The sequence below is a fragment of the Botryllus schlosseri genome, chromosome 15 (genome assembly GCF_051294905.1).
Source record: "Botryllus schlosseri isolate E-star chromosome 15, Bs_hap1, whole genome shotgun sequence".
Taxonomy (NCBI): Eukaryota; Metazoa; Chordata; class Ascidiacea; order Stolidobranchia; family Styelidae; genus Botryllus; species Botryllus schlosseri.
In genome coordinates this window covers 9,148,845-9,162,776 of record NC_137250.1, presented here as the reverse complement: position 1 = coordinate 9,162,776, position 13,932 = coordinate 9,148,845, and the positions used below count along the sequence as shown (strand labels likewise).

Below are 13,932 nucleotides of genomic sequence, written 5' to 3'. Positions count from 1 at the left end.
CTCAGATATAGCATGGTGTTGCAGCAACTGCAGAGACAGAGACAGAGATATTCATTACATTCCAAAATCTCATCGGAAGAATCCCTCATTTTGTCCCCGACAAGCAGGCATGGAAAAAAATATCAGTCACATTCGATAATAAAACGTATTTCATCATTGGTTTATTAGCAATTTTTATCAATTAAATACACCACAAAAATGCGATACAATGAAAAGATAGGACGGCATCGAAGCGACTTGAGTACAGACATAAGGCATAATTCGTGAGAAACTGACTGAGAACAAGGGATTTTTGAAAGATGATCAACCTTGAACCATAGTGTCCTATATGGTGTCGACACAAGCAAATCGCACGGTTCAATGAAATTGTATCACGTCACAGTTTCCATTTGGCTACAGGCAATTTGACGGTGATTTTTGACCGGCTTGCCGAGCATTAAATTTGATGAATCGGATATCAATCGAAAGCTGACTCTGCACTAATTACGAAAATATAAATTTTATTCCGCTCGCAGCCCTGGAACCCCCACAATCAGCCCTCAATTATTCATTGTCGAGTAGATAGGCAGTGTGACGCAACAATGCTGTCTGACGAAACGAGAGACTAGCTCAAGAGCAAGGATGCGGCCGAGCGGCGAGAGTGGGATCAGCTGACGTCGCGGCAATAGCAATGTACAAACGCGCCACAGAGAAACGCTGCGCTGTTGATACTTTTTCTATGCGTTTCGGTACAAGCGAGCACACACCAGCCTTTCCTTGACTTGTAAGGGTAGAACTGGGTCCACAGAATGTATTAGGGCCCTACCAATTTTCGCGCAATATCCTTCAGCTGATAAAGATATGTAGGCTACGTCTAAGTCTACATTGGATATGTCAGATTATTATGATATCGATTGCCTTAGCCCGCTTGTTGCGTAGGGCTCCAGAGCAGAGATGGCCACAGTCCGGTTCAGGAGCCGGAGCCGGAGCAGGATTTCATTGATTATTCACCTGGCCGGACTGGATCCGGATTTTGAATTTGCGGTGACGGTCGGATTTTAGCCGGATTTTTTGCTGCAATTTGAATAATTAGCATTGTTCTGGCAGGATTTTTTCGGATTCCGAACTGGACCTTCACCAGCCGGATTTTTTCGGACTCTGAATTTCCAATTGCCAGCCGGATCCGGATAGATTCGGATCCCGAAATTTTGGAATCCGCCCATCTCTGCTCCAGAGACACGTCGCGCTGTTGATGGCGGGTGTCGATACTTTCTATAGACGCTTTTATGGTTAAGTGTGAGCAAGGAGCATTGAGCATGAGCAATTGAGCATACATTACAAGCTTTTATTTGATCCGTATGGGTAGGACTTGGTCCGCGAATGCAGCAGGTAAAATGTTGATTGTTGAATAAAGTTTAACAGCAGGAGTGTCGAATTAAACTGGTATCGCTGTCCGGATTCAATCCGTTACTAGAAAGCTAGCTTGCGGGCCATACCTGCCAAATGATTCCAAAATGTTACCACCAAATTCATACCTTTGTTTTTCACTGGAATATATCTGATATCACTATAAACGTTGACGTTGGAATTTGGTTTAGCATTTTTCAATCACCAAATAGTTTTTTTGAATGCCGGGGACCTCTTTTGCGTCAAAAGTAATACAGTGGTATCACGGATATTTGAATTATATCTATTCTGTAGCCTGTATATATATTCCTAATGTAACTTACGTAAAACGGATTTGCAGTATTTTTTTCGCATCTGTGAATAACTGAATGTCCATTGTCCATTCGGCCCAACAGAGTCTGCACTTTTTCGCCTTCTCGGAATTTGGCAAGGTCACCGACGTGGTGCTTATGGGGACTAGAGTGAAAACTCAACACTGTAGTTGTATTACTACAATATGATATATTTACATTATCTAAATTTGCTGTCTTGAGTGAATCTTATTACTTGAAAGTATATTTTTCTTACTAGAAATATCTCTTAACAGCTGAAGGATTGCGCGAAAATTGGTAGGGACCAAATACAGTCTGTGGATCCAGTTCTACCATTACAAGTCAAGGAAAGGTTGGTGTGTGCTCGCTTTTAGCGAAGCGCATAGAAAAAGTATCAACAGCGCCACGCATCTCTGGAGCCCTACGCAACAAGCGGGCTAAGGCAATCGATATCATAATAATCTGACATATCCAATGTAGACTACTTAGACGTAGCCTACATATCTCTATCAGCTGAAGAATATTGCGCGAAAATTGGTAGGGCCCTAATACATTCCGTGGACCCAGTTCTACCCTTACAAGTCAAGGAAAGGCTGGTGTGTGCTCGCTTGTACCGAAACGCATAGAAAAAGTATCAACAGCGCAGCGTTTCTCTGTGGCGCGTTTGCACATCGCTATTGCCGCGACGTCAGCTGATCCCACTCTCGCCGCTCGGCCGCATCCTTGCTCTTGAGCTAGTCTCTCGTTTCGCTAGACATCATTGTTGCGTCACACTGCCAATCTACTCGACAATGAATAATTTGGGGCAGATTGTGGGGGTTCCAGGGCCATGAGTGGAATAAAATTTATATTTTCGCAAGCAGTACAGCGTCAGCTTTCGATTGATACCCGATTCATCAAATTCAATGCTCGGCAAGTCGGTCATAAATCACCGTCAAATTGCCTGTAGCCAAATGGAAACTGTGACGTGATACAATTTCATTGAACCGTGCGATTTGCTTGTGTCGACACCATATAGGACACTATGCTTGAACTATTCAGCCCTCAAGAATTCCAGACCACAATTATGACTTGTCGACCTCGCTCGCCTATACCGACACATGCAACATTCCATTTTTCGCTGTACCCCAAGGTGGCTGTCTGATTAAATGACTACCCCAAGTCGTTTCGGCACCCTCCTATCTTTTCATTATATCGCAATCTTGTGGTGCATTGATTTGATAAAATAAACGTAATAAAATGATGATGATGAACAGGTTACGGATTTACTGGTGATTCGTGCGTTGCTACGTTGCACAAGGCATAGGCAAACCCAGTTTCATGTGATCGCCGCATTGGCGCAGTTTGTTTAGGTTAGTGATAGTGATCCTATGCCGAAATCTGTGTGAGGCCTTTGCATTATAGACTGAAAGCTTTGCATTTCAATTTACAAAGATCACTGGAGCCTAAAATTGCCTGAATTGAAAGTCCACCGATATGTTGAACCCGCAAGATCTCACGCAAGTACTGAGTCAAGCGAATACCGGAGGAATTCAAAGCACTCTTCTTGTGAACAGCGAGGGCTCGTTAGTCGCCTTCTCGGGCTATGGAGATATGAATGTAGGTGTGCAAGCAGCAATAACAAGTAGCGTTTGGTCAGCCTACGAGAAAAGCGGCGGGAATGCCATGAATAACGAGTCCATCGACCACATGATTTTGGAATGTGAGCAAGGAAGAATTGTGATGACGAAGGTGACGACTTTGATATTATGCGTATTTGCCGAAAAGTCAGTAAGCTTTGGGATGCTCAAAGCAAAGGCAGATGCAATACGCGAATATTTGACTGAGCCGCTGAGAAATCTCGCCATTTCCTGACATTAGCAGCGAACACCTCTTGAAACGAAATACTGAACTGCAAAATTCAATACTTGATGTCGTTTCATATTTTGCAACCTATATATTATATTCCTTATTATATTTTGACAGTTTACTGTCATATGAATTACCATATATTGTGGACAGAAGTTGCATGTGTCAACATTAGTTCTATAACAGTGCCAGAGTGCTGACCTCTTTTCGGGCAATGTGACAGTAAATTACCGACCCCTCATACATGATGTAAATTGTATAAGGCGAGGCGCTGTTCATTTGACTTGAGTGTGTGGTTTCATTCTGTTCAGATATTCCTATTTAGTTTGAACCGTGAATCATAAACAATGGTGTAGCAACAATTTCTATCGCTCTTATGTTGTGATATATTTGTTTTGTGTTCTGATCATATTCCTGTGTTTCACATTATCTTTTTTATTCAGCTATATGATGAATCTATAATTTCATTTGATATTTACTATGTCAGCGAATCCCAGCAGATCCAGCCAACTTTCTCACTCGACTCAAAACTTATTGAAATCATACAAGAGCCGACTGCAAGAAGACATACGTGTGATGCATGATAACTTCAATGAGATCATCAAATCCGCAAAAATTAATGCCGACGAAAAGCAACTGGTACAAAAGGAATTACAAGGACATTTTGACATTTATCAAATGAAGGTCAGAGCCGCGAATATAGTGCGGGCCGGAGAATCACTCCAAAAACTAATATCGGACCTAAAGACTTTTGTTATTCTCAACGACTTCCCGAGCATCAACGAACAGCTGAATCAGCAAAACCTGACTTTGAAAACCAACGGAGATCTTCTTCTGCAGAAACTGATGGAAATGAGAGACCAATTCTCGATAGCCCTCATTGACTTGGAAAATGAATATTATAACAGCATTCGAGTGCCAAGACCAGTGACAAAAGATGATGATCAAAGCATCTCTCTTGGTTGATCACGCATCTTACCCCGCCTACGATTAAATAGTAACACTGCCATTTTATGAAACAAGACCACTTTTATCGACTCCATCAAAGAATGCCAGCCGTTATCTTAGGTCAAAATATCTTTGTTTCTGCATTTCAGAAAACAATATTAAAAAGATTGAATGTTCTTGTTGCTTTGCTGCATGTTCAGAAATTGTGATCAGTAAAGTTTCCAACCATCCTCGATTAAGTATTTTCTTCATTGTTTTTTTCTCAAACATTTTCAACTATAGTTGAAGCATTGATATGGAAGAAATATTTGGGTCCAACTTATCTAGAAAGACAATATCTTCCGAGATAGTGAAGTATGAACTTTTTCTCCTGCAAAGTAAGGATGCTGTTGCTGAGGAAATTCTTATCGAGTGCCTGGCGCACGCAACGAGCTTGACCAAGGATTATGTCTGGCACAACGAGGGTTTCAACTTGGCATTAGGCAGTTGCGGTAAGATATGAATTTGTGACTGCAGTCGTGAAGTGAACTTGTAATTGTAACATATTCTGAACAGATGGAGTTCCGTGCTTTGAGGGTTCCACAGATTTTGGGGATTTCATCGAAGACGAATGGATAATAGTTTGGTTATTGCAGCAAATAACTCTGAAGTTTCGCAATACAAGTGCAAGGTAGTTTTCATAGTGATTGCAATTATGCTTTTACTGAAATTCACGTACATCCTGTATTCCTGTTTCAGAATCAGAGATGCAGACGGTGAATTTTTGCTTGTCGAGTCTGCGGATTTTTTACCAAAATGGTTAAATATCGACACTGCAAAGAACAGGGTAAGGCAGAATTTTTAAACAATGTTGCCGACGTTTAATGGTCAATTTCGGTTCTCTAATGCAGGTGTTTATACATAATGGAAGCGTCCATATCGTCACGCAGCCATCGAATCCTGGTCAGATTGGAAAATTACCGATAGGACAGCCAAGCCTTCAAGCATCGTTAAAGTCCATCCAATATCACCCGACATTGACACAAGCCGATGCTAGCATTAATGGATGCATGGAGAAACGTACTGCAAAGTAAGATACTTTACCAATTATTAACATTTTACCTCTGATTAGCACATGCTGGTCTTGATACCTGCTTACAATGAGGCAACATCACTTTCTGTAATATGGCATATAGACAATTAGACATAGTAGGAGTATTAACTGTACACATCTAAGACATGACTCTTAGCTTAAGTTTCTTTCATGTTGCCATTCTGGTTTTATTTGATGCTTGCGCCTACACTGTGTTTCCATCATGCGTTCTTTCCATTTGGCCATTTATAGGTTTCCAGGAGCACTTGTAGAATACGTGCAAAAAGTGAATGTCTTCATACCAGAAATGATTGCGCGTGTTCTTGATCGAGACAAGAGCCTGGTTTCTGCCGCCATCGGGGCGTTTTACTTGCGTGATCCTATTGACCTTCGGGCATGTCGGGTGTTTAAGGAATTCGTGCCAAGCACGAGAGTTTGGAGCCAAGTGAGAAAATTACATTGCCATTCACGTAGGTTCTACTTTGTACTCTAGTTGTTAGTACCATGCGTAGTTGTCTCATTTTTATATCATTGCATAGACAGGAGACCTGATGCATATCTGGCTCCACTAAACCAGCGGTGGTCGCGTGGTTGATATCAAATTTTGTCTGTTGTTCAGCATACTTGAGTAGGCTTTGTCCATCTCCGCTAGGCTACTTATTCAAGCTGTGCTGCTTCTAGGCTACTTCCAGTTTTCGATTTTCTAATTACGGGGGAGGGCGGAGAGTAGTTTTTGAAAAGAATCGTGTTATTTCTATGAGTAAAATAGTCAAGGCTACTTTCATTTCTACTTTTAACAGTTTGAGTACTTTGTAATTTTTGAATTTCGTGTGATCGTCGCAGAGATGCACTTTGCGTAGTTCAAAATAATCTCGCTACAACCGACAAATGAAATTGTCTGATGCCTCGTACAAAAAATGACTTCTACCGCTACTTGATTAGTTTCCTGGCCTTTCGTGTCTCTACTCGCTTCAAGTAGTTATTAAAGTTTCAGAAGTTCCTGCTTGTACTTGGACGAAACTTGATTCTTTACAATGAGTTTGAATGAGCCCTGAGGTTTTGCAACGTATTTGTGAATTGTTGAAAACTGATTGTAATCGCTGGCCCTCTTTATTTTCAGGTGTCAATGAACAGGTGCGGGTACGCCCAGCTCATGCAACAGGTATTCACCGCCGACAAACGCAGCGGATACGCGATTCCCAAGAATTCCGGAAACGATTTCAAGGGCATGGACCTCGGCTCGAAAATAGCTCACGGATTCGAAATCCTCTGTTCTAGCTGCAGTGCGTCGCTGGACGACTCGAATGCTTTTGACGAGCAGGCTTTCCAGAGATATCTGTCCGCCTTGAGAACGAGAGACTATTTCTGTGGCGAAATCGAAGGTTCCAAGAGACACCAAGAATTGATGTACAACGCGAGGTCTTATTTTGTCAAATTTTCTTCGGAAAACGTCAAAAGCGATTGTCCCAGCGTTTCGAAATCGACAGGTCGCAGAATTTTGGAGTTAAAAAAGGAGATTTCAAGCGATAATTTTAGCACTATCTCTTGTCCTGTTAGAGAGAAACGGTCTGAATTGCCTCCGGAAGACGAGGATGGTTGGATGTATCTGGACGATGAGAAATTGGCCGCGTTGCTTTCGGGAATGCAAAGCGGGTTTGAGAAACTCGGCAAATCTCAAGTGAAACAAGATCGAGAGGAAGAGACTAATCTGAATGATTTATCGGAAAAAATGCAGTCGTTCATCAAAAACGTGTCGGATTACGAGGGTGTAGAACAATGCGGTGATGAAAGTGATGTAAATTTTGACCCGTCCGATTTTGAAAACGCACTCAGGCGTCTTTGTAATTTTGGCGTGTCTGAAGAAAATGGAAGTCTGAGCGACGATTTTCTCTCCAGTGATGAAGACTCAGACTATGATTGTAAAGATGACGAGGTGGTCGGCGCGATGGAGCAGATGGACGCTGAACTGGCCAATACCGCGGTGGGCAAGAGTTTTGTTAAAGACAGTGATGCCGATGAGAATGACGATTACAAGCCTGTCGACATCGACTTGAACTTGGTTGAGAACTTCCTGCAGAGCTGCGAAAGCGAAACGGACACGCCGGGCGCCGTCACTACTTTGCTGCAATCTTTGGGCTTGAAATCGAACGGTTGATGGATGTATCCGGTTATGCTGCTGCTATGACATGCGCGATTGTCTGCCTGGGGCTGCGGTTGCAAAATGCTTGCGCCATATCATTGTGGTTGAGATTCGGAATTCGTTGCCGACTTTCGGTCAGACTAACTCAATTGATATTCAAATTGAAGGTGTCAGGGAGGGTACTAGCTGCAATTTTAATCACCAGGAGTCATTGATTGCATTCGTGAAGGTTTGGAACTCGCTGTCCCTGCTAATCTTCGAATGGAAATGTATCTGACAGAATATTGAGTGGGTACACGGCGGTCATAAGCCGTAATTGAAATCAAGTATGTCTGTCGAGGATTGCAATTTGGACTTTTGCGACGAGAGTCCGTGGTAAAAAACGCAACCCACCTCAGTTATTCACTAAGTGATAAAATTTTGAAACGATCGACGTATTGCCCACGATTAGTGTACTTTAGTGTCTTGAGAACGTGGGTCAGCAACCTTTTTTGCTCTGCGGACCGGTTTCAAAATTAAATTTGTTTCGTCTTATGTCTTCAAAAATCAAATGTTCCGCATTGAAGCTTATTGCAGCTAATACGCTACAAGATCACTAAAGGGTGGTCAGTAATGTAGTAACATGCATGTTTCGATACAATAAATTAACTTGATTTTTTTTTAAATTCTTACCGTGGATCTTGACCACTAGAATTCAGAACCTACACTTAACTTGGAAAAGTGTACAAACTTTTCCTGGACTAGTAACAAACTCCGTGCCAGTCCACAGACCACAGGTTGCTTAGCACTGTCTTGAAAAAAGATACAGAAATAATCCAATTCAATGTGGATCGGCATATAGGCCTAGCTAGACAGTCCTGTGGTGTGTGGAACTTGAGAAATGAACATGTAATTAAAACAGTTGCCAGACAAACAATAACCAAAATTACGTTTGCTGATTATGGAAACCTGAGAGATAACGCAGTGATATTTGCACACAAAGTTTGTATGGAAATGTGTTTTCTGCCATGTTATTATAGTCATGTGAATTTCATCCAGATGGGGTCAACTACTGTCTATTTCTATCATGTCCTGCTTAGCTAGACACTGCCTTCTACTTAACCTGCCGATTGAGTATTTAATTACACAGCTGAATTCCATCACAATCTGTATTCCGTCCTTTTGTTGTGTTATTTGACAAGAACCATTGTTCTCAGGACCGCGCCACGAAGGACAATATTTATGTGTCATTTTGCAGCTGAGGATTAAGTTGAACTCATTTCATGAGTCCTTGTCTTATTGAGATGGTATCCAGACTTGGTAGATGTATATGTAATGAAGTTGTGGGGAAATGCATGCTGTCTGATGGCCTGATAAGTCTGAGCTAGTTGTTGGTAGCAGACTTATAGTATACTTACATGGTTGTAAAATAGGTATAGTATACTTACATGGTTGTAAAATAGGTAACAGCGTTACCTGCAATATTCAAGCTCAGATCAATTCATTTGACGTCGTAGTCTCAGTCATTGCATACGGCTACACACAGCATATTATCTTGACGATGTGCTTGTTTCACCAAACTAGTAGATCCTTTATACCATGAATGTATCATCAAACGATGCAGCTAATAGGAAGTACAGGAATATAAAGCCATGGTTATGCAGATTGCTTGGAACGGATAATAATTCATGTGAAATATCGAGGAAACCACATTCGAGAAGAAAAGTGAGTATGTTTGGACCGAGAATTCTCATCAGTTACTAATGGAGGATTTATAGGGGCTTGACAAGCTTGGTCCTGCCGTTGAATTCAACAGTATTCCTGTCACATGTTTCCTTGAAAGTACGCAACATCTAGTTACATCAGAATTTGCAACACCCAGTGTTAAAAGCTGCCAGATTCAAATTTTCAATGGTAAAGGGGGTCTTGTGAATACATTCCCAACGGAAGGTAAAATCAATGCCTTTTTTTCAATTCAACTGAATATATATACTAACAGCAGAATATTCAAGTTCAGAGTGTCGGATCATCTACATTTGGGATTTGTGCTATTCCAGAATATCACTCTGGAATTGCGGTTTGCATGGGAAACGGTATCGGAATATGGCATGCTAATGGTAGACTGCTATCGAAAATGGTTGACAAAAATGTTGAAAATTGTTGCCACGTCACCAGTATGAAAGTATGTATACATGACAATAGCGTAACTTAGCTAATTATACATACAAAATCTATCTAGAATGGCCTCTTGGTATCAACTTGTATAACCGAAACAAAAGGAAGATGTGTTACACTATGGGATCCCAAATCTGGAAAAGTGGTGGGTCAGTTCGGATCGAGACCTGAAGTGGTCGAGAAAAACCCATTGAAGGCAACTCACAGAGTGCTAATAAGGTGAAAACTCATCAGTATTGAGAGGCGTCCGAGATATTCAACTTTTTTATTTCCAGAGTCAGTGACATTCGCCTGCCTTGGTTTTTGGCAGCTAACAGCCAGGATGAAGTCTTCGTATCTGATAGGAACGCCAAATGTATTAAGGTGATGTAAACAAAATGATACAGAGTCGCCATGGCTTCCTGAAAATACAGCAGTCAGTCTTTAAACGTTCGTGCCAGCTGCTTATTAGGCTCAAAAATATGAACTTTCTAGATGTCTAATGCTGAGGAGCCGATATTATTTTACATTCAGGTGTTTGATGTCAGAAATGGGTCCTTCATAAAATGCTTCGATGTCCATGGCGTTGACACCAGATGTAAGAAAACTCTACACCCACAAGGCCTATGTTTTGATGAAGATGACAATCTCATCGTGGTGGACAATGCTAAAAAGTCATTGCTTCTGTTCGACCGTCATGGGGAATATGTGAGAACATTGGACCACACAGATCAGCTAACCCAGGGAGAGCCGTGGGCGATATCGATGACGACGCAACAGTATTTTCCTAGACCGATTATGAGGTCGAGAGTGGCCGGTAATGATAATGCCAGGACGCTGGCTTTAACTGTGGCAACTCCGGACCCCGTCGTGGGACTTTATAAATTCAGTTTCTGTCCACACTACACTGATTTCATTTAGGTGAAACTACTACTACAGGACAAGTTCACTTTAGGGCACAATAAGAACAGTTGGTATGTGCGCTACTAGGACAAATCCTAATCTTAATACTACTCTTTGTCATACTGAAATTCACATTCCATATCTTGAATTGGATTCACGATGCAAATTCCAATTTTATGCATGATGAACTGAATGTGCACTTAATCGAACCATCCACTTCAAGTGCGGCTACCCTGCATTCATCGAACTGAACTCCTCGAAATTGCGTAAAAAGATCTACTATTATTATTGTGATAAGTTCAGTGTTTACATTATTTTATTAGCGGGCTGCCAAAAGATATATACTATGCAACTTTGAATTGCCTGTAAAATAAGTAGGCGATAGCACTGGAATAAGTCATAAAATGCATACGGTATAGGATGTAGTGTAGGCCTACTAATTCAAATGAAATGTTCGAGCCCTTTTGATGTCCATAATCATTTCATTAAACGATCTTGAACGGACATAGCGCGAGTAGGCTAGTCAAAGTCCTGTTGCAGGAGTGGCTTCGTTCAAAGCAGTTTTCTCGATGTATTTCATCCGTTACTATTGCACTTTAAAAAGCTGCAAAGGATACTTTTACCTGGTGATTGCAGGGTAAAATCTGGCAAGAAATATGTGTCCGGGAAACAGACATCATCCAAACATAGCGTCCTGATAACTTTCAGCGCGAGCTTCTCTCTCCTCCTGTTCTCGTTTCTCTCTTTTTCGATTTTCATAAGAAGGGTTGTCAGTGGGCAGCTCGTGGCGACAATTGGGACAGGAGTTCGTTTTTTCTAGCCAAGGTAGGATGCATTGTTTATGGAAAGCGTGCTGGCACGGTAATTCCACCAATGTATCCTCAGCATCAAACGGAACGATACAAACTGGGCACTTTTTTTCATCCTCGTACTCGCTTCTGCTTATGCCTCGCCGTAACAATTCAGCCACTGCTTTTTTGGCCGCAGGTGGGGCGAGACCTTCATTTGAAGTGTCTTCAACTCCAGTCAGTTCGGTGAACCATCCAGGTACATCGTCTCCAGCTAGGAGCGAGCGTACCAGACGTAGTAGATTTGGATGCCTGTCTAATGTGTTCTGTTGTGATGGCGAAAGTTCGCTTGTCTCGCAATCGTGCTCGTCGAAATATGATGCCATTGCTTGTATTGCTAGCTTGTCTTGCCCACCATGCGAAAGTTACCAAGGGTTACCGTACTACTACTACTATCGAGCCTGCGCTAATCTCGAGAATTCGTAAACAACTTCTGTTATTCAGCAATTTTATTAACCATGACGCAGCATTAAATGGCGGAATAGTCGTTATATATTGAAATTTTCATCAGATTAAAGCAGCACGAGATTGCGATATAGTGAGAGAATACGAATAGCGAATGCATCATCACCCAGTTTTGAACACAAACGGCTTGTGGGCAGGGCTGGGAAAAAATCTTGCTCCGCTCCTTATGACGTCACAGAAACAAGGATGGGGAAAGTTCAACTGCCACTTACATTAGATTGAAGATAATTTGGTATTTTTGGAACATATCTATTATTATACGCTAATACTGCGGGCCAATCACTATTTCACAGAAATCTCCCTTCCGCCAACCAACGTGCGCACTGCGCAGCCTTTGCGCTACAAATTTTGGATGCATAGTGTCCTATGGTGTCGACCCAAACAAATCTCACGGCTCAGTGAAATTGGTTTACGTCACAATTTCCATTTGGCTACAGGCAATTTGACGGTCATTTTTGACCGGCTTGCCGAGCATTAAATTTGGTAAAACGGGTATCAATCGAAAGCTGACTCTGCACTGATTACGAAAATATAAACTTTTTATCCGCTCGCGGCCCTGGAACCCCCACAATCAGCCTCGATTTTTTCATTGTTATGGAGATTGGCATTGGGACATATAGGTTTAATTGTCCATAGGCGTCTATGACTGGCGCCGAATGTTACTGTTTTGGGCGATTCTATGTTTTTGATATAGCAGGCAGAGGTCACGAAATAGCATCATGTTGCGGAGTCCTACCATGCAACGGGCCCTACAGTTTCCAAGACACGTCACTAGCTCTACCGGTAAATATGATTACGTGAACAGAGAGGACAAGAAATTGATAGCAATATATATGCAATTCTCGATCTTATTGACCGATTTTATCATGAATTATCGAAAATGTTCGTGCATCGCGCTGGCTCACTGAACAGTACGACTAATTTCATGGCAGAAGCAAACAACATGACTGGGGGTTGGGAGCCAAAGACCAAATTTTTTTAGGGGGGGGGCTGACGAAGTGCTGTTTCGTTCCTGCCACCGCCCGAAGATGTTTGATTATTATTGAGGGGTCCTACCTTTTCAAGTACATCTCACTCAGCTCTACCTGTAAATCTGATTAAGGGGGAGCAGAGAGAGGATAAATATGATAGCAATATATATGCAATTCAGATCATATTGACCGATTCAATCATGAAATATATAAAATTTTCGCGCTTTGCGCGTTTAGGCGAAACAAGCTGACTCAGTAAACGGCCCCCAATGTAGATGATATATATGTAGCAGTAAACAGCGCACAGCCTGAGGGGGATCTGGGGGCGAAGCCCCCCTGAAGTTCGGTTTATCATCATATGAGGGGCCCAAGACCAACGTTTTTTTTGGGGGGCGACGAAGTGCTGTTACGGCCCTGACTTCAACAAATTAAGTAATGTAGTGTACGAATATAAGTGCCACTGTCATTGTGGCTACGTGGGAAGAACGACAAAGCGTCTGCAGGAACGCATAAACCAGCGTGTCCCCAGATTTATCAGAACACGTGCGTCACGCTCGGTGAAAAGTTCACCCTTACTCATCCACTCAAAGGCCATTAATTCTGCAATCGGCAAACATTTGTTGGATAATCCGATTTCTGCGAATAATTATCGAGACGACAAATTTCACGATATTGGGAGGGGCCGTTCACACTTCCATTTGTGTGCCTTGGAGTCAGGGTTGTAATGACTCGAGTCATGACTCGACTCGAGTCAGACTCGAGTCACGATTTTTTTATGACTCGACTTGACTCGAGTCATTTTCTTGAAATGGGAAAATGACTCGACTCGACTCGAGTCAATATTTGTATTGACTCGACTTGTACTCGAGTCATTACGCATGACTCGACCCAAGTCATTGACTCGGCT

At 42.1% G+C, this 13,932-nt stretch overlaps 5 protein-coding genes across 5 annotated transcripts; 4 read left to right on the top strand and 1 right to left on the bottom strand.

The window, feature by feature from the left end:
- Window positions 1-3,025: 3,025 nt before the first annotated feature.
- LOC145457036 (ragulator complex protein LAMTOR2-like) lies at window positions 3,026-3,988 on the top strand. Its single transcript, XM_080335192.1, has one exon. The coding sequence runs from the start codon at window positions 3,174-3,176 to the stop codon at window positions 3,549-3,551; it is 378 nt and encodes a 125-aa protein (XP_080191318.1). The 5' UTR covers window positions 3,026-3,173; the 3' UTR covers window positions 3,552-3,988.
- Window positions 3,989-4,025: 37 nt separating this feature from the next.
- Window positions 4,026-4,511, top strand: LOC145457596 (mediator of RNA polymerase II transcription subunit 22-like). Its single transcript, XM_080335817.1, has one exon. The coding sequence runs from the start codon at window positions 4,026-4,028 to the stop codon at window positions 4,509-4,511; it is 486 nt and encodes a 161-aa protein (XP_080191943.1).
- On the top strand, window positions 4,507-8,850 carry LOC145457033 (protein ecdysoneless homolog). The gene is made up of 6 exons (XM_080335188.1): window positions 4,507-4,984; window positions 5,049-5,163; window positions 5,232-5,319; window positions 5,384-5,562; window positions 5,818-6,010; window positions 6,686-8,850. The coding sequence occupies exons 1-6, from the start codon at window positions 4,789-4,791 to the stop codon at window positions 7,718-7,720; spliced, it is 1,806 nt and encodes a 601-aa protein (XP_080191314.1). The 5' UTR covers window positions 4,507-4,788; the 3' UTR covers window positions 7,721-8,850.
- A 127-nt stretch (window positions 8,851-8,977) lies between these two features.
- Window positions 8,978-11,243, top strand: LOC145457034 (uncharacterized). Its single transcript, XM_080335189.1, has 7 exons — window positions 8,978-9,105; window positions 9,148-9,409; window positions 9,463-9,634; window positions 9,697-9,866; window positions 9,924-10,078; window positions 10,135-10,222; window positions 10,373-11,243. The coding sequence occupies exons 2-7, from the start codon at window positions 9,284-9,286 to the stop codon at window positions 10,757-10,759; spliced, it is 1,098 nt and encodes a 365-aa protein (XP_080191315.1). The 5' UTR covers window positions 8,978-9,105; window positions 9,148-9,283; the 3' UTR covers window positions 10,760-11,243.
- LOC145457035 (E3 ubiquitin-protein ligase RNF181-like) lies at window positions 11,040-12,117 on the bottom strand. Its single transcript, XM_080335190.1, has one exon. The coding sequence runs from the start codon at window positions 11,913-11,915 to the stop codon at window positions 11,418-11,420; it is 498 nt and encodes a 165-aa protein (XP_080191316.1). The 5' UTR covers window positions 11,916-12,117; the 3' UTR covers window positions 11,040-11,417.
- Between the last annotated feature and the right edge of the window lie 1,815 nt (window positions 12,118-13,932).